The 19,676-nt window shown below is 41.7% G+C and overlaps 2 protein-coding genes across 3 annotated transcripts; one reads left to right on the top strand and one right to left on the bottom strand.

The window, feature by feature from the left end:
- Positions 1-603: 603 nt before the first annotated feature.
- Positions 604-9,424, bottom strand: LOC141014259 (uncharacterized). Of its 2 annotated transcripts, none has more exons than XM_073487982.1 (2): positions 9,067-9,424; positions 604-6,734 (listed from the first exon to the last, which is right to left on the bottom strand). In XM_073487982.1, exons 1-2 carry the CDS (start codon positions 9,364-9,366, stop codon positions 5,586-5,588), a joined length of 1,449 nt encoding a protein of 482 aa, XP_073344083.1. In that variant the 5' UTR covers positions 9,367-9,424; the 3' UTR covers positions 604-5,585. The 2 variants fall into 2 exon arrangements, with proteins under 2 accessions (XP_073344083.1, XP_073344084.1); XM_073487983.1 differs by lacking the exon at positions 9,067-9,424 and adding an exon at positions 7,580-8,107.
- Positions 9,425-10,265: 841 nt separating this feature from the next.
- On the top strand, positions 10,266-17,536 carry eif1axb (eukaryotic translation initiation factor 1A X-linked b). The gene is made up of 7 exons (XM_073488009.1): positions 10,266-10,432; positions 11,189-11,272; positions 13,479-13,582; positions 13,799-13,849; positions 15,020-15,101; positions 15,500-15,591; positions 16,188-17,536. Exons 1-7 carry the CDS (start codon positions 10,417-10,419, stop codon positions 16,191-16,193), a joined length of 435 nt encoding a protein of 144 aa, XP_073344110.1. The 5' UTR covers positions 10,266-10,416; the 3' UTR covers positions 16,194-17,536.
- Positions 17,537-19,676: the final 2,140 nt, after the last annotated feature.

Raw genomic sequence — 19,676 nt, 5'->3', positions numbered from 1 at the left:
ATTATGAAATACAAAAGTCATAAGTATGTGTTAAAAAATTGGAATTATGAGACAAGAACTCAGGTTTGAGTTAAAAAAAAGTGGAATTATGAAATAAGTCATAAGTATGAGTTAGAAATGTAAAATTATGGGATAAAAAGTCATGTAAGAGTTTAAAAATGCAGAATTATTTGGAAAAAGTCTGTAAAAAAATTGGAATAAAAAGGTAGAATGAGATAAATTTGGACTTTTAATCACATTATTTCTCATTAATGACTTCATCTCATACTTGTTACATCAAAATATGTTTTTCATCGAGCTCAGTTTTCATCTGTCTTTTCACTAACTGGCAGAAATGGGCTTCCATTGATAAAACATATAATAAATATATAATAATGACAGTTTAAATCCAGTGTCATGACTCTGGGGATCCTGTGAGTTTTCATGTTGCGCCATCATCTGGTCAAAATGTGAGTAAAACTCTTCGGACGTTCAGTTTAGTGCAGATCAACAAATGTGAGTAAGCTGACAAACTAAAGTAAGAATAATAAACACCAGCGTGTGTTTAGCATTTAGCTCAGAACGCTTATTTTCAGAAGATAAAATAACACAATGCTCCACAAATCAGTGGCGTTTCCCTTTAATGATGTCAGAGAATAAAAAAACAGACACAGGAAAATGTTGCAGATTAATTGATACAAAGAATTAAAAAAACAAAAAAACATGACAAACATTTAATTCCAGATATATTTTCATCTCAAACATAAAAAAAACAACAAAGGACATTTAATCTCAGCGTTTCTGCACCAAACTCTGTTGATATTTTAGGGATTTTAGCACCTTTAACACTCGTTTCTTCATCCAAACGATCATGAATCATGTTTGCTTTTATATTTTATTATTTTACGACCTCGACAGAATAAAAACAACAAAAAAACAGCTATTTCTTTACAACATAAAAATGTTTTGATTCATGAACAAGTCGAACCATCTCAGTATTTAAAATCAACATTTTGGGCTCAAACAGGCTCCGTGTGATAAATCTGGCTGTTAATATGATGCAGAGTTCAGTCAAACAATCAGTCAACGAGGACAAACGACGATTTAAAGGATAATAAAGAAACATTTTTGATTTCTGTTCCACAAAACTGACCACAGTAATAAACTGTAAATAATAAAATGAGGTGTTTTAAATTATTTGTTTCGAGGCAAAACATTTCTCTTAATTGATTGAAATAAACTCAACCACTAATAAACTATCTATCAATTCATTTTCTGGTTAATTAATAGATTTTTTTTAGCCTTTAAATGTTAAAATCTTCAAACTTTTGGTGTTTTCACTTTATAAATCATTAAAGATGATTAAAAACATATTTTAAATGTAGCTGATTCATTTACTGTTGAGCCAAATTATCGATTCACTTCACTTTTCTACATCATTTTCACATTTTCATGATTTTTAAATGGATAAAATTTGACAGAACAGTCAGTTTAGCAGCTGATCTGGAGCTTTCGATCACATCACATGAGCTTCATCAGTAGATGGTTTGACTCAGCGTCATCAGGTTGCTGAGAGGAGCTGATATTTTCTTCACCCTGAGCACTTTGAGTCCACCTGCTGGAGAAGACGGTGTGGTACGATCGAAAGCTCCCGAACAGATTCAACGCTCTTAAGACACGACGGGAAGTTAAAGTTGAGTCTTTTTGTAGTGACGACATTTTCGTGGATTCTGGTGTTTTTCTAGAAGGAAACGACCTGAATCATTCTGTGTTTTTACACTTTACCGACAGAAACAGACAGAAACATGATTCAGTTCAGCCGGCAGAAACCTTTTTCTGAGATCCATCACGATGATCATGTGTCACCGTTTCTTTTTGTTCCTTCAGCTTTTTAAAAATATATAACATGTAAACTTTCTGCATTAAAATGTTTAAAAATGACCCAGAGAAATCCTCAAGTTTACTCAGGGTGACGGTGCGCTTCATCTGGTTGCCTGTCGCTAAAACTTCCAGGAGAGTCACGAATAAAACTTTTAAAAAAAGAACCTCATTCATGAAGATTTCTGCTGGCGATCAACCGAGCCAGATCTGGAGGAGAGTCAGGTGTAGATCCGGACCGTCTGGAGGAATAAACACCTGGAGTCTCATCAGGTTCTGCTCTGATCCGACGGGAGGAGAGCTCAGAGTTACTTTGTAACGTGGGATTAAAAAGTGGATTTATCTTCACTCCTGTTTATCAGCCTGACTGCAGCAGTGATCTGGAGGTGTTTCTGTTCTGTAATGTCGACTGCTGACTGGAGCTGGAGGGGAAATGGACTTTACTTCATGAATGTAATGTTACAGAGAAGAGACAGAGAACCAGAACCAGAACCAGAGTCTCTGCTGGGTGCTGACTTCACTCAGAGCTTCACCTAAATTGGACTTCTGACTGTTTTGGGGTGATTAATCTATCTGATATGACTCAGATACAAATGTTCAAGTTTTCTTCACATTATGTTTCGTCTCGTTCTCTGACTTCCTTCCTCTCTGACTCTCTCCTAGATGTTTTAACGACAGGTGACCAGATGAAACACGCCGTCACTCTGAGGAAACTTGTGGATTTCTCTGGTTCGAACATTGTTGGAAACACTTGAGATAATTTAGGACACAACTCGACAAAGTTATATAACAAACGTTTAGTTGTTTTCAGACATTTTAATGCAGAATTCTCACACATATCTGTAAATGAACATGTGATGATAGAAAACTTGCAGAAAATGAATCAGGAGCTTTGTGGTTTAAAAAAACATCGACGGCAGGATAAAAAACAGAAAACAAAGACACTAAAGGTCGGATAAAGAAGGCGACGCGTTCACTGTGATGGATTACTCTCGTAAAAGTTCATTTTCACAGCTCCCTGAAAATATGCGATCGTTAAACTGAAAAGCTGAGTTGTGCTTTGGAAAATGTCAGCAGTGAAGCAGTAAAACAGGAATAAATCAGACTTTCATGTGTACATTTACATATCAAACACTTGTGGAGCCAGTTAATACTTTAATATTCATACTGGGATCATCACTTCATTCCTCTCTGTTGGACGAAACCTGCAGCTGTTCAGTGAAGAAACAAAGCGTGTGGACAGGAAGTGTTTGAGTCAATCTGCACACAAACGTCACTTAAATGATCCGATCTCTCTCAGTGTGCTGCGAAGGATTTACTGTAACTGGAATAACTCATGAGTAATACAGAATATACAGTATTTACACACACATGCACCGACAGCATCAACACTGTGCACGACTGAGGGATTCAATGAAAACGCTTTCTTTTACAACCTGAGTCGTATTTACAGTAGAGCAGAAACAGGAAATTGATTCAGTCATTAAAGTTCTCAGCTTTATATTAATGTAAACTGAATATCGGATGCTTGGTTGAACAAAACAAAACATCTGAGGATGTCACAAGAAACTTTAATGGGCATTTTCTTCTTATTTTTAAACATTTTAACGATTAATCCAAAACATAATCACAGATCAGTCCTGATTAAATTGTTTTTGCCGTCTTTTCTATCAGTTCTGAGTCTTTAATGAGCAGCTTCACTGCAGAGACAAAGGAGAAACGCTCACATAGCTGAAGTCATTTCATGGTTTTTTGGTTAAATTCACTTGTTTTAACGTGTTTGAGGACTAAAGATCCTGAACGTTGCTCATGAGCACGGTTTAAGTTGTGAGTCCTGCAGTAAAATAAGCACAAAGAAATGATCTCACATTTTTTATGCTGCAGGTTTGTTTAATCTGTTTTAACAAAATCTTACATCTGTTTTCCTGTGATAACGAGTTATTTATGCCTTTATCGCTGAATAACGAGCGCCGTCTTCCTCAGATACCGAGATGGTTTTTTCTCTAGATCTCGACAACACAAGCTTTATTTTCCGAGATAACAAAAAGGTCGTTCCCTCTTATTCCTTAAAGCCTCATGTTTCAGAGATCAGCAGCAGCAAACCAGCACGAACACATGGCATCTTCAGTGTAGCAACTGATTAAAGTCGGACTAAATAGCACCAATTATTAAAGGCAAGAAATCATAAAAAGGTCCATGTGTTCGGCTTTGAAGCTCCAAAAACTCACCCACAGAGCAGCGTGCGTCATGATCTCGTTATCTCCTGATACTGACATTAAAAACTCGTGATCTAAAAAAAAAAGTAGCTCGTTATCACAGAAAACAGAGGAAACTATATGTTCGACCGATGAACCGAAGCTCAGGTCTTCCTGCACGCCTCGAGACAGCCAATCACCAGCACCATTAGATCCTGGATCAACATCCACGCTGACGCTGACAAGACGAACTCCTGTGGTATCGGAAGACAAGACACTTTCCGATACTCGACAGTCTCGCTGCAATTCGTCACAATTCAAGCGGGATCAAAAGAGTTCATCTGAAATAAACCGACTGCCTGTTTCTGCCTCAAACGCATTCAGAAACATGTTTTAGTGGACAGTGAAGAGATGATGGACGTGAACTTGTCACCATATTGTTTCTGTACTGTAAAACTGGAGGCTCGATCGTGTTCGTCGTCTCCTACAATGTTTTCAGACACATGTTAGTGTAACATTTAGCTGGAAGACCGTATTGTTTGTCACCAGCTGGCTGCTTCACTGTTTCCTGTTTCAAAATGGACTCGCACCCCATCAGCTCGAGTGTTGATTGGTCTGGTGCAGTGCATTCTGGTTGTTGTAGTTTTTCTACCTTTTTTAGGAAAAGGGAACACCACTGTCCTTTACCTCTGTTTTATTTGCGTTTGTAGCACCGATTACATTGTTTTTTCATGTCTCTCTAAGACATATTGTGGTAAGTAGTGAGCTTTAAGGTGCCAGGAGAAGGTCGCTTAGCTTCAGGACCCACATCAGACGCCTTCTGGTGGCTGGATTCAGTAAACTGGTTTACTTCTGTCGTCATTTTCAGCTGCAACTGTTACGTCTAAAGATAAATGGTTCAACACAATGCTGCTTATGTCATGCGCTGTGTTGCACTGCTAGCGTCTTTGATAAACCAAATTTAGCAAACAGATGCTACTGCGAGTTTGAGGTAAACTCCAGCTGGAGGTTGTTTCAGTCTGTGGCCCGACAGGTAAATTAGGTCTCCAGCCAACGTTAGTGATGTTAGTGATGTTAGATGTATACACTTTGAAATAATATCATAAAAAAAGAAAATGTAATGGTATGCATGATGCAGGGGCGACTGTAAACAAACATCATGATTGGTTCTTTTCCTTTAAATGAAGCTGCTGAGAAAACAAACATCCAATCAGCTTGAAGACGCAGGTTGTGAAAACAATGTGATTTTCCTTCAATTCCTCGTTGACAAAACTGTGTTTACTGGACACACGGCGCTGGCGGATGCTGCAGGTAGACGTCTCCGCCACATGGCACAAGTTTAAAACAAGAGTGTGATCACGAGAAAAAGTTCCTAAATTTGATGAAAAACAAACAATAGTGTTCAAAGTTCAGTTCAGTTTACTCAAAGATGCATAAACGTCAGACATCGTTCTGACGAAGAGGAGGTCGCTGAGCTGCTGCTGCTGCTGCTTTAGTCTAAAAACTCAGAATTCATCTGAAAGACCAAACGTGTCAGAAGTCAGAGTCGTCTGTGGCGGAGTTATCGGCGACAGCTGGGACTTCGGGCGTCGGCAGGTGGTTTCCGGCAGACGCCTCCTGCTGCTTCTGCTTCTTGTTGTGGTTTTTGATGTGAACGCTCAGCCCCCTCTCAGTCATCTCATAGATCTGACACTTGCCGCAGAAGTAGGGCGACTTGCCGACGTGCCTGAACTGATCGGCCAGGTACGACACGAGCGACCTGAAGCCTTTGTTACAGATGTCGCAGCGCGGGATGACGCCCGGGTGCTCCTTCTCCAGGTGTGCCTTCAGACCCATCTTCGACCCTTTGTACGCCCCCTTCTCCGCCTCCGTTCCGTTTTCAGTCTCCGCCTGGCAGAGGTGGCAGGTGAACACCGCCTCCTGGTTGGCGTGGCGTTTTGTGTGTGCGTCCAGTTCGATCTGAGAGCGAACCCTCTGGTGGCACGACGTGCAGAAGAACGTCTTCTTCTCCACCATGAGGTGCATTTGTTTTAAATGCACAGCCAGACCGGAGCCTCTCTTGAAGAGCCGGCCGGGCGGAGGGCACAGTGTGCACATCAGTCCTTTACCTGCGCCTGAATTCATTTCCATCACGTCGCTGTAGTTCTCTCCGAGCTCTAACACGCTCTTGTTGCTGATGACCTCCTCCTTTCTGACCTCCTCCTTTTTGACCTCCTCCTCTGAGATCAGCTTCCTCTTCTGCGGCAGCTGTTGCCGCGGCCTCTGTGGCCTCGACAGTTTGGACATCACAGGTAGAGGAGGTCTGGCGCCGTCGTTGACCCCAGGATGTCTGTCTGCTGGCTTTTTGGCCGGGAGCGGTCGATCCACAGACATGGTGAACTGGTAGCTCTCTCCCTCCTCTTCAGGATTTGAATACTCGATGACAAACACACTGTCTTCCTCTTCCTCTACCTCGTCCTCGCCAGGCACCGAGTACTCCATGTCGTAGTACTCTGCAAACTCGTCTTTACCCTTCCCCACGTCATGAGACTGCTCCTCTGCAATGTGTGTGTCGTCTATTCTCACCACTGTGATCTGGTCCATCCCACCTGCGCCGTCCCAGTTTCCATTTCCTGACACCACCGAGGACGACGTCGCTTTCACCGCAGCAGCGCCTCCGACCGCCAGGTTTCCAGAAGACGTCTAACGAGAGAGAAACGGAGGTTCAGGTTCTCAGCCGCCACATTGATTCACATCAGAGGTGTCATGATTTTGATTCTTCATTTTTAAAAAACACTCAAAATGAGCTACAATGTCGCCCATGTGCACAACAACACTTGTTAGCTTAGCATTAGCCTTCAGCTGCACTTCCAGACTTTTATCCTATATGATGAAGAGATCCTTTATTGATTTGTTTGTTAAGAGGGTTCACTCTGGACAGATTTGAGAAACTGAAATTGAATTTCTCTATTTGTACAAAGTTCTCAGACGTCACAAAACCTGACCTTTACCTCTGGGACATTACAAGGCACCTTTCCACTACTTTCTGACATGTCACAGACCAAGAAATGACAAATTATTAAAAGATTAACTGATGAGTCCTGCAGTGTTTTTCACTGGTGTTTCCTCTGATCTGTTTTACAGATCTAAATGATCTTTCTTTGATACCGGACGATAGCAGCTCCAGTAGCACATGCATTCATATATAAAACACAAAACAGAAAGTGCTACATTCAAATTTATCCATTAATAAATGGCTAAGATGTTTTAATTCAAATCCTGCAAATCATTTTTGCTCTGTTCCTTCCTCTCTGTGTATTTCTGTCTACCTGAAGTGATTCATTTCATCTTCTGCTACTGTTGTTTTTGCCTTTAATTGAACGCACTAACGACAAAACAATCTGTGACTCAAACGCACATGTTTAAGGTAAATATTATGATGCCGACCCGTTTTAACACGTGTAATGTTCTGTTGTATCAGGTCCAGAGAGGAGCAGCGTCACTACTGAACGGGTTTCTCTGGTAAATAAACGCTGACCGACACTCACCGCGGTCCTGCTGCTGGAGGCGGCCATCACAGCCGAACCTCGTTGACCAGGTTAGCTCGGAACACTGCGGCTAGCTTAGCAACACTGCGGCTAGCTTAGCAACACTGCAGCTAGCTTAGCAACACGGCGGCTAGCTTAGCAACACTGCGGCTAGCTTAGCAACACTGCGGCTAGCTTAGCAACACGGCGGCTAGCTTAGCAACACGGCAGCTAGCTTAGCAACACGGCGGCTAGCTTAGCAACACTGCGGCTAGCTTAGCAACACTGCGGCTAGCTTAGCAACACTGCGGCTAGCTTAGCAACACGGCGGCTAGCTTAGCAACACGGCAGCTAGCTTAGCAACACGGCGGCTAGCTTAGCAACACGGCAGCTAGCTAACGTGCAGACTCGCAAGTTCCTGGCGAAAATCTACCGCGTTACTATTTAACCTCGGCTGTTTGGCGGGAGAAGCACGCAGCTGAAACACGCATCTAAAGGTTCCGAGGGAGGAGAGAGTGGATCGGGGCTCGGTGCGGGAGCGAAACTCCACTTCAGGAGCGCTGCTGAAACCAAAATGTCTATTTTCTTTCTGGGGAATTAAAAGCATGAGCGGCGCGGCGCGGGGGCAGCGCGCCCCCTGGTGGCGCGGAGGTATTACAGCGCTGCACTCAGTCTGGGAAACAACTGGGAGCTCAGCTGTGTGCAGAGGCGGACCCTGCCACCTTTATAGCTTCAAACGCTGTTTTGGGGGACTTATTTTCCTCTGAGAACAGATCATAAAAAAAATACTTATGTCTGAGTTTGTATTATTACCTCATTAATAATGTGAATATTAAATTTCTGAGGTTGCATTTCTTCTCCAGAACTACATACTGTCCCTTTAATGCCTAATGTCACTGGGTCGGATTAAGATTCAAGCAGGTTGGATAAGTCATAAAATAAATACTATTCAGAGGAGTCTGAGGAGAGAAGCAGCTCTGTAGCACTGAGGTGAAGTTAGTTTTAGGTCTGATAATGGACAGACAGTCACTCTGGACCCAGTGTTGCAGCAGCAGGACGGTTCGCTCACCTCCCAGAACCTCAGGCTGCGCTGGAGACTGACTTATGGACCATCAATCAATGACCCTACTGTCTGTTTGATTTACACGTAAAACATTACCAATCAAAGTAAGTGTGCTACATGAAATCAGTAGTTTTGTTTTGTTTTTTTAATCATAATTATCATTGATATCAAGTCAGCATGAAGGTGCTGCAGAATCATTTACCCCAGAATCAAAGAAGACTTCCCTTTAGAAGCTTTGCATGATATTTCCAGGTAAATACGAGTATTTAAAGGTAAATTTCTGCACTTTTCACCCCTTGAACCTTATTTTTCTCATGTTTTTTTTTTTTTAAATCCAGACTGACTCATGGAGACAACACTGGTCCAGCTACCGGGTCAATGAGTGCCCGGTCCTCGTTATGTCGTCACTCAGGTGAACGCAACACCTCCAGCTGGTGACGTTTACCTCCAGCCTGTCAGCCAGCTCCTTCACCCGGGGGACCGCGTACTTCTTCAGGAAGAAGTGCTTGGGGATGGGATGCCTCCTGCGGTGCGGCTGACAGTAGTCCTCCCGCTCGAAGTGATCGCTGCAGACGCGGTAGTCTGCGTGGCGCAGTGCGTGGACAGAGGCGTCAGTGTCCATTTGCAGCACACCGAGCCACTTCTTCAGCACGCTCCTGTTCCCCACCGGAAGTCTGTGGAAGCTCTGCGGAGTGTTTCTCGTCATCTTGTTGCCGCAGTTTGGGAAAATACACCCGCGAACCATTGTTTGTTTTTTTAAAACCCCTAGTTGACACTGAACTACACTTTCTGCACTCCTACAAACAAACATGTAGGACTACACCGATTTCTTCCTGCAACAACTCAACTCTCGTGAGACTTCACAGCGAGCTGGTTCTTCTTCTGTGGAGATTAATGGCGGATGGCAGCCATGTGTTCTCACTTAGCGCCACCTGCTGGACTGTACACACGTAGGGCGTTCAACAATTAAAACCTTGAAAACTACAATGTTCAGCCAAATTAATCCAAGTCAAGACATTTTCAATCATATAACACGGAATTTATTGTCTCAACGACAGATGGGGACATGGATACTAGGGTCCAGTATTAGTAGTACACAAAAGTCATACTTAAAAGTAAAGATATGGTGTTAAAAATATTCCTTTGGTAAAAGTGAAAGTCAAAATTTATTTTTAACCCGATTGGCTATAAAATAAAAACTAATTGGGAAAAAAGGACTTCGGCTCTGATGCAACTTGCAAAGTAACTAGTAACTAAATGTATCAATTAAATATACAATAGTATAAAGTAACAGAAAATGGAAACACTCAAGTAAAGTACAAGCACCTCAGAATTGTTCTTGAGTAAATGTACTTACCACCTACTTATCAACCTTCACTAACTTCATTTAAAATGGAAAATCGCCACTTTACCGAGTCTACTTTTACTTTACATACAGGACTTTTACTCATAATAGAGTATTTTAACTTTAAATAGCCTGCTCCTACTTTTTCTGAAGTATTTGTCCACTCGTTCCGCCACTAATGAGTTTAATTGTTTTCGTGGAGCCGCTCGTGGAGGACCTGCGCTATTGTCTCTGTCACAATCACTTGTTACAATAAAGCAACGGCGTTTTGAATGTGTCAGCGAGCGCATGCGCAAACCGGCGGACAGCAGTGACGATCGCTCGCTAGCTTCTCGCACTGTTCAGTCAATCTGGAGCCGCGCTTTCGCTGACTTATCTTAAACATTTCGTTGTTGAGCCGCGATTCGTTTTCTACCGAGCGGGACTAACGGGACCGAGGCGTGAAAGAATATGCCCAAAAATAAAGGTAAGAAAAAGGGAGGACGACGTTAACGTCTGTTTTTCAGTGTTGTTAATTGTCTTCGCGGTGTCGAGCCCGCCGCGAAGACACACGCAGTGAAAACGTGACACCGACCAGCTAACGCTAGTTAGCAACATCCATTAGAGTCGTTCACGCAGCCGTCAGCTGAGAGGAACTTAGTCTCTACACGGGAATCTGTCTGCGATAAGGATGGAGTTAGTTTAGTCCGGGTAAACTTGCTCAACACTTTGTCTCTGTTAGCCAGCTAGCTAACATATTAGGTAATGTAATTCCCTTGTTAGCTGACACAGCTAACTAGCTAGTTGCTGGTTAAACCGCACCCCGGTCCGGCCTGGACATCTGCGACTTTATTGCCCTGAAATTGATCACTAATAACCCCAGGTAACCCTGTACCAGGTTATAAAACTCATTCAAAGACCTTATTTAAGTATCCCTGAAAATGTTACATCTCTAGATTGTGACTTGATCAGCGCACTAGCAAGGTAAACTTAAACGTTAGCATAGTTGCTGTTCCTGTCATTTCTTATCTCCTGTAGTCGGGCAGAAAGCGGCCGATGGTGGCATTTAAATGGGTGTTGCGGTAATAATCGTTCACAGGCCGATGAGGAAGTGTGTCAGCTAGAAATGACACGAAGAGAAGTAGAACCAACTGGAACCAGGAGCTCACAAATGAATAGGACCCATAGTTACTAAGTGGGCAACATTAACTGAACTCTTTTTATTTATTGTGTCTGTTTTTAGGTAAAGGAGGAAAGAATCGGCGACGTGGAAAGAACGAGAATGAGTCTGAGAAGAGAGAGCTGGTGTTCAAAGAGGATGGACAGGGTGAGTTCTGGTTCTGGTGTTGGATGGAGGACGGATCCATCACTCGCTGTCTTTACTCTGGATGTGGAAAAAGTGTTGTAACACTCAACCACACAGAATGAACCTGTCTGAACAGGTCATCATGGGTCACCTGAGTAACACTGAAGAAACCAGCTGATGTGTCTGGCTCAGCCGATCAGTTGGCAACATTTCAATAGTGAATTAATAACAGAATTTAAGCAAATAAAGAGGGAAAAAAATCCCTGGTTCAAGCTGCTCGATTGGGAATACGTTCTGGTTTTCTCCCAGCAGTAGGATGAAATCTTAAGACTGATGGTCGCATTAAAAAAGTCGGTTAAATAAAGATGTCCGCTTGCATGTTGTGAAACTGACAAGCATTTTACAGATTAAACAGTAAATGTAAGATATTAAAAATAGTGGTTAGTTAGCGGCACCCCTACATCTGAGGAGACGGTAGCTGCATTGACGTGGACACTAATAATCCACTAATAATCAGAATAAAAATGCCTCAAGTAATCACTTCAATCAGAAGAGACTGATAAGGTGTAAACCTTCTGATAATCTGTTCAATAGGAAAATATAAGCACCTAATAACCATGCAAATGCTTAATCTGATTGTTTATCTCCTGTTGGAATAAGTATTATATTTCTGTGCATGTTCGCCTTATGTGAGAGGTAAAATTAGGTGACGTTGCTTCAGGGAGGACAGAAACACACAGATAGCAAAACAGGACGATTTGTTGGAGATCTTAAAAGATTTAAAGTTTGTCAAACGCCTCCACAGTCAAGTGTTTGAAAGATGAATGCAGCTGCCTCTTACAAGGCTAAATGTCAAAACGGTACAAGTTAACAGGCTTCTTATTCTTATCCACCTGTTATATTTCTGGCAGATTAGCTGCTTCACACTGGACTGAACCACTTTGCTCACGTCCAAAAGGTTTTATTCTGATGGGATGCTTTGGTGCATGTTTAGTTAGGGTCCATGTAAACACTAAAGTTTGAATCTCTGATTACATTCATTGTCGGATTGAAGAAATATTGTCCATGTAATGACGGCTAATGTTGTGCAGCTTTGCTTGATGAATGACGAACACGTTTGATCATCAACACAAATAACAGAAAAGAGTGCTTAGTCAACGACTTATAACCTAATACAATCTGCACAATATGAAACATTATTTCAGCATTGATGTGTAAAGCGAAGGATTTTTTAACACACAGTGGACAGTGGTAGTGTGAGCATCACTAGATGGTAGTAACAGTCAGCAGTTAGAAGAGTTCAGGGCTTTGACTGCAGTGTTCAGTCCTGCCAAAATCCCTGATGGCGTGGACGTGAGCCCAGTGTGTGGAGGAGGCACTGCCGGTGTAAGGAACACCTTCAGGTAGTGGAGGCAAGGTTTACGTCATGCATTTACAGCAGAGGTTACAAATACTAATACAAGTGTGAGAAAAAATTTGAGGACGATTGTATAATATATTTAGTCAACACAGTTGGGCTTTTTCAGTTAAAGCATGGATGTCACCTGAATGAAAATGTAAAAACGGTAAATATTCTAATCAGGATTATGTTTCCAACAGTAAGACCTTCGTGTTCAAACACCAGTGATGCTGAGGCCTCTTATGTTGTTGCACTTTTCTATTAAATTAAGTTATATTTTGTTCCTGTAAACCAAGAGCTGTTTCCACATATCAGTTCTGGACACAGTTGCCCTTTCACACGTGTAGCAAACAACATGATATTGTCCGTGTCGGGGCGCCACAGTGGCTCGGTTGTTAGAAGGTGCGTCCCATGAACAGAGGCTGCGTCCTCGCTGCAGTGGCCCGGGGTTTGAGTCCTGAGGATGGGTCTCGGCCCAAAATAGGCCCCATTAACTTTTGGTGCTGATCCATTGATTTTTCCTTTCTTGAACATTGTGACAGAGGACGATTTTCAGGGAATAGTTTATGGATCTTGATGAGAAAAATCAGGTTTATTCAGCTGGCTATGAGTGAGTACAATTTGATGTGGATAAAGTGGTCTGTTGGGCCTTGGCGGAGCTATGCGCTCTACTGAGTGCCTTTCTGGGTTTTTGGTAGAACAGAAACATCTGCTTCAGAAGTGGCTCAGTACTTGGTTAATACCAACGTCCCAGTGTCTGATTTTAAGCTCGTTTTGCTCAGTTTATGACGTTGGATTAACCCTCCTCTGCCCTCTTGTGTCTTCCAGAATATGCTCAGGTGATTAAAATGCTGGGGAACGGTCGTCTGGAGGCCATGTGCTTTGATGGAACCAAGCGGCTTTGCCACATCAGAGGAAAACTCCGGAAAAAGGTAGGAATGTCCTGGACGTCCTCTCGCACCTTTTGCCCCTCCAGCACACACAGGAAACCCCCTGACGTAATGCTGAGTCGGCGTGTTCTCAATGGTCAGTCAGCCACCGTTGATGTGGCCGCATGGACTCTATTGACCTTGTGTGTGAGGGTCACAAAGTGCAGCGCGGTGCTGTATGACACGGGGTAATCGGCGCTCTGTTTTGTTTCCCTCCAGGTTTGGATTAACACGTCAGACATCATCCTGGTCGGCCTGAGAGATTACCAGGTGTGTTGGTCGCTCACACATGACACAGATCAGACTGTTGACACTGAGCTGACCCTCACTGTGAGGAGACGGCACAGCTGGTGTTGCCATCATCAGATTAATAAGTAGCAACATATCTGAAGGGTTTTTGCGCTCTGAAACAGAAGGATCAGATACTGGCAGAGACGGTTTCAGGTTCAATGAAACAAGGCAGCGTGACTAGTTTTCTTTTTGACTTTGAGAAACATGCTGAGTGTTTCACATACAAAGATCATGTAGTGAATTTCCTGCTCACATCTGAACCTTTTTAAAACCATTACAAGGGAATATCTTATCTTTAAATTATTTTAGTCTGGTACTCACTTAGAGGATTTCATTATTGCTTTATCTTTCCATCCGGTCTTGATTATTGTGACTCTGTATTAAACAAAAAAAACCTAAATTGTCAAGTTGTACAAAATGCAGCTGTTCAACTTTTAACAGAAAACAAGAACGTGCTCAAACTGTAGTAAACCTCCTTTGATTTCTAATTTCTTCTAGATCACAATTTAAAATTCGATGAATCCCTTACACGGTATTAAATCGATTGAACGTGTGATTTCTGCGTTAAAGCGTTAAATAATCATGATCAAATCATACAAATTTAATATCAAGAGCTGATAAAATGAACAAACTTGACGGCATACGTTGAGTCCTGTGGGCGTAAAGGATTTCTATAAACTTTAGATTTATGCAGCAGCATTTATAGTAACAATGAAGACATGATAATAAATGCTGCAGAAGTCTGGAAACTTTTGCTTTAGGTACATTGAAACTGCTCGAGTTTTACTCTTAAAAAGCTGTACCAACCCTTAATTTATATTTCTGTCTATAATCTGTCAAGGGGAGAAAATTTATATTTTTTCTGTATTTTCAGCGACTGCTTACAGACCAGAACGATTACCACGTGTAGCTGTAGTTTAGTAGGTTCAGTCATATATTTTTGGTCCTACAGTGATGAACACAAGTGGTTTCCAATCACCATATCTTGCTAAATATTGTCATTTCATCCATGACTGTCGTTTACTAATTTTTCTGGTTTTGGTACGGTTATCTTCAGTTGACAGCTCTGTGTCTTTCAGTCACATGTATATGCCTCTGTCACTAAAACACTTTTTAACCTAAACACTCGTACCTCACCTTGTGTTTCAGGATAACAAAGCTGATGTCATCCTCAAGTATAACGCAGACGAGGCTCGCAGTTTGAAAGCCTACGGAGAGCTGCCAGAGCACGGTGAGTTAAACCGCACGTCATGCCGACAGCACAGCTGCTGGACCCGAAAACTGAACGCCATCGTAGTGAAACAAGTCCAGGAATTTATTTATAGGTTGTAGGTAAACACTGTTATTCAGCTCAGACGGATACAATGAAGATTACCTTTAGTCCAAAGCAAACCTGTTTGTAACATCACCAAACTGCTGATGTCATCGCTGTGGTCTTGCAAAATTTACATAGTTTAGTGATGGTGGAGTCAGTGAAACAATACATGCAGTTTCTGATTTTAAACAGCAGAGGTCTCTTCACTTCTAACGTGCAGTATTCATGTCACTTTCAGCTGTCAGTTCATCACACTGTTGCAGAAACATTTAACTGATTCATGAACATAAACAGTATTTTCTTCCTTCTCACAGCCAAAATCAACGAGACAGACACCTTCGGACCAGGAGACGACGATGAGATCCAGTTTGATGACATTGGCGATGATGATGAGGACATTGATGATGTAAGCTCCCTTTATTTTATCAATATAGTTTGGGACATTAACCCCAATTTTTTTCTTCTAACAAAGAAGAAGGAAAATCTGGCGACATGGTAACGTTAAACTAAAGCAGATTGGATTTTTGGGGCTGATATTAAGAATTGAAAAATCCCAAAAATAACAGCTAACATATGTACATTTTTAGCTATGATCTCTTAAATGTGGTTATTGACAAAGATGTGTAACAGAGGCGAGATATCTTGCAGTCTAATCAATAAGCTTTATCGCCTAAAATGACATGAATGCACTGAAACAGTAAACTTCACTTGGAATTTAATAATTATAAACTACCTCAAGCATCTATACCTGCAATATAATCTCTATAAAAATAGTTTTCATATCGGGCAACACTGATATATTAGTCAGACTCTACTTTGGTATGTGGGAACTGAGGGTGCATATTTAATGACCCTTTATACATTAATCAATGGTAAAATATTTTCTCTTCTAACACAATAAAAGCTTTAAAAGTGCAAGAGATCAGCTCCGAAACCTGCACAAAATGACTGTTTTCAAAGTGCAGAGCAGAAAGTGAAATCTGTGTTTTCTCTCTCTTCCAGATCTAAAGACCTGCAACTGGAGGAGGAAGGCGGGATTTTACTAGAGATGCTCCGATTGGGATATTTTGAGCCACCGCACCGATAATGATTATTTTTTATTGAGATCAGCCTATGCCAATCCAATACAGTTTATTAATATACAGTATGTTTCAGTTTATTTCATTTTGTTAATCATCAGTAGACGTCTTTGTTGTTTTGAAGAACTTCAAGTGCATTTCACGTAGGGGAGAGAACGACATCAGTACTTTGAATTTATTGTAAACATGAATGAACATGAATGATGCTGCTTTAGTACGACTGTCTCAGTCATCACTCGTAGCAACAGGAGGGCAACCAGGCTGCCTGCCGACTGGTAACGACACAGTTTGCTTTTTCTGCCTTCATGCAGTTGGATTGGAGAATCAGAGTAGGCTGATCACCAGCGTCATATTTAGGGTGAATATCTGGAGCACTGCTAGACTTCTACCGTCTTGCTTCCAACATCGACAAAACGGCAGATCTCATCGTCGAGGTCTTCTTTTTCTTCTTGTATAGTCAAAGAAACACTCACTATTTAGAGGAGGCTCACACTGATTTCTTTACTGCTAAATATCTCACACCGAATGCGTCATCTTTTTAAAATGTATTTATATTGATTTCACACTATGTGGAATTTAGCAGCAAGTACAGAATCTCTGGATTCGCCAATAAAAAGATAAACCATTTTGTGTATTTGTTCCTTTGGCAGTCTGTATCATCGTAGCTGTGGCCTGTGAGACAGTTTGACAGGAGTAAGATGCTAACACGCTAACACTGAGTACGTCTCTGTATCTTTTCACTTTGTTAACGTCGTATTCCTCTGACAACTTATTACAATGAACTATTTGCTCGTTTTGGATTGAACCACGGCCGAATGAAGGCGATCCCTCTCCCCCGAAATCAAAAGAAGATTGAGAAATGTATTTTTCTATTGTTTCCCTTATTTGTGTTGCTGTCTGTTTTTGTTTCCATGTTCTGTTTTGAACTCTTGGCTGCTCGCTCTGTGGCTTCAACACGCCGTGAAGCTCGGCCCGGTCGGCCGCTCCGGCTCATGCTAGACCAGCGGTTCCCAAACCCTTTTTCACCACAGACTCAGACTCACACACACCAGTAAAACCTCACGTCAGAGCAGAAAGTCTCACACACTCTCAGAACCTCTAGAAAGTCTAATAACAATACTTTATTTTCCATGTTCCCTGAGGGGGCCCAGCACCTCATTTTGGGAACCACTGCTCTAGATCACATGGGGCCTGTTGCTGCTCTTGCTGTAACTGATTAAAAGAAATGTACTATGTTTGAAGGCTGGGTTTCCAATAAAGATCTTAACTCCACTGACCTGGCATACTGGTTTTTGGGTGCTTGGCACACTTCCTGTGCAGGTCTGAAGGTGGCGAGATTGTGCTAAAGTGGACGGAGCGCTCTGATGAAGCGGCCTCGCGCCCTTCAGAGCGCCGAGCAGGGAACGTTCAGCTCTGCGGGGAGGCGACGGGGACGACGTGTCAGCTCTGGTGCTATTTTTGTTATTGGAGAGAAGATAAAAAAATGACGCAGCCTTGAGCAAAGCAGTGAATCCCCTCTGACCTGATCTCTGATCCTATAGTACATTTACTCAAGTACATTTTTAAAGGTACTTGTACTTTGCTTGAGTATTTCCATAATACTTCCACTCCACTACATTTTGAAAGTAAATATTGTACTTTTTACTCCACTACATTTATGCTGCAAGTTACGTTGCAGGTTACCTGCTGCATCAGACCCAAAGTAGCAGATTTCAAATTAATTTACTTAATCAGCAATGTGATAAAATTATAATTGGTCAGGCGGGTAACTTTGACCCAAAGTATAAACTATATTAATATGTGTAAATCACTGTCATTTGTACCTTTGATACTTAAGTAAAAGACCTTTAAGCACTATACATGATGCTGACATTCGCTCTTTACCAGTAAGTAATATTTTAACATGATGTCTCTACTTTTATTTAAGTATAACTTTGGTTACTCTTTTAAACCACTGCCTTTATGTGTGTTCTTTGACCTTCTCTTCTCCTGTAATGGCATGAAAATTACTTTTTACATTTTCTTGATTCTACCAAAATCTTGTCCCTGGAAAGTTTCTTGGCGAGATCCTGAGGTCCTGATGTCTATGTAGAGAAATCCTGGTACAGATCTTACAAAGAGTCTGTTGTTTTCAACGTATTTTGTTTTTAATCCGGTTTTAAACTCAAAAGGCTGAGAAATTCTCCCAAAATATTAGAATATAACACTTTTATTTTTTAATGTTTCCCTTCAAACCCCTCTTCTTCTATGGTTTCATTATACATGCGTATAATGTTAAGCAGTTTTAACAAGCTGTTCTGTTACTGGTCAAATGTTTTCCTATTTATAGAAAAAAGGTAATTTGTTCTATTTCTGTGACACCTTTCTTTCAAGTTGGCCGCTCACTTAAAGGAACAGTTCACCCAAAAATAAAAATTCAGACTGTCTGCTCACCCTCATGCTGATATAAAGGTGGGTAAGGTTTCGTAGGATGTAAATAATGTCTTTGGCTGATGAGTGCATATGTGATATTAAACAATATAGGTACCATACATACAGCAGTGGATGAATAAGGATAGTTTTATAGTCAAAATACTCATCCTAGGTTTTTTTGGTAAAATTTTAATCTGAAAAGTTACGTAAGCTGTCGCATACATTTACTGCAGTAGAAGTCGACAGTGGCCTGGAAAGAAAAGGCTTCAGTACAAGTACCTCAAATTATACATAAGTACAGTGGTGAAGGAAGTATTTAGATCCTGCACTGATAACGTTACTGAAGTAAAAGTACGTATAAAGAGAAAAATGAAAAGTATTAAAAGTACTCAGTGCAGGAAAATGTATGCGGCTGCAGCTAATCATTATTTCCTCCATTAATCGATTGATCGGTTTGTAAAATTCCTGAAAAAAAACAGTGAGAAATGTTGTCACAGTGACCCAGTACTCGAGTAAATCTACTTAGTTACTCTACACTGACGTACAGTATGAGGTCATGGTTGTTTACATGTTTATTTTTAGAGGTTCCAGCTGACATGAGTCAGTGTGTGTGTGTGTGCGCGTGTGTGTGACCCATATTGCACGTCAGCGGCAGCCACGCTCACTTTGTGTAGGTATGACGTAACACCGCCGCTGGGTCTCGCTTGTGCCCGGCACGTGCGGTCCGACACGAGCCAATACAGAGCGGCGCCAAAATGAAGCAGGCGGCCACGTGAGGGCGGGAAAGAGAGAGAGAGGCGCGCGTGACGGCTCGACACACCTTTAACACGCATTAAAAACACACACACACACATAATTAAAAGTGTCTCATTAAGCTGTTTTTAAGAGTCACTTCACTCCCATCGGTGGTTTTTTTTTTAAATCCTTCCGCCGAGCGACGTGGCGGCAGCCTCCACCTGGTTGCTAGGCGACGCATGACGGCGCATGAATATGTAAATTA

This window comes from Pagrus major, chromosome 19 (genome assembly GCF_040436345.1).
Source record: "Pagrus major chromosome 19, Pma_NU_1.0".
Lineage (NCBI taxonomy): Eukaryota > Metazoa > Chordata > Actinopteri > Spariformes > Sparidae > Pagrus > Pagrus major.
Note: the sequence above shows the minus strand (reverse complement) of the source record. Positions and strands in the feature narration are given on the sequence as shown.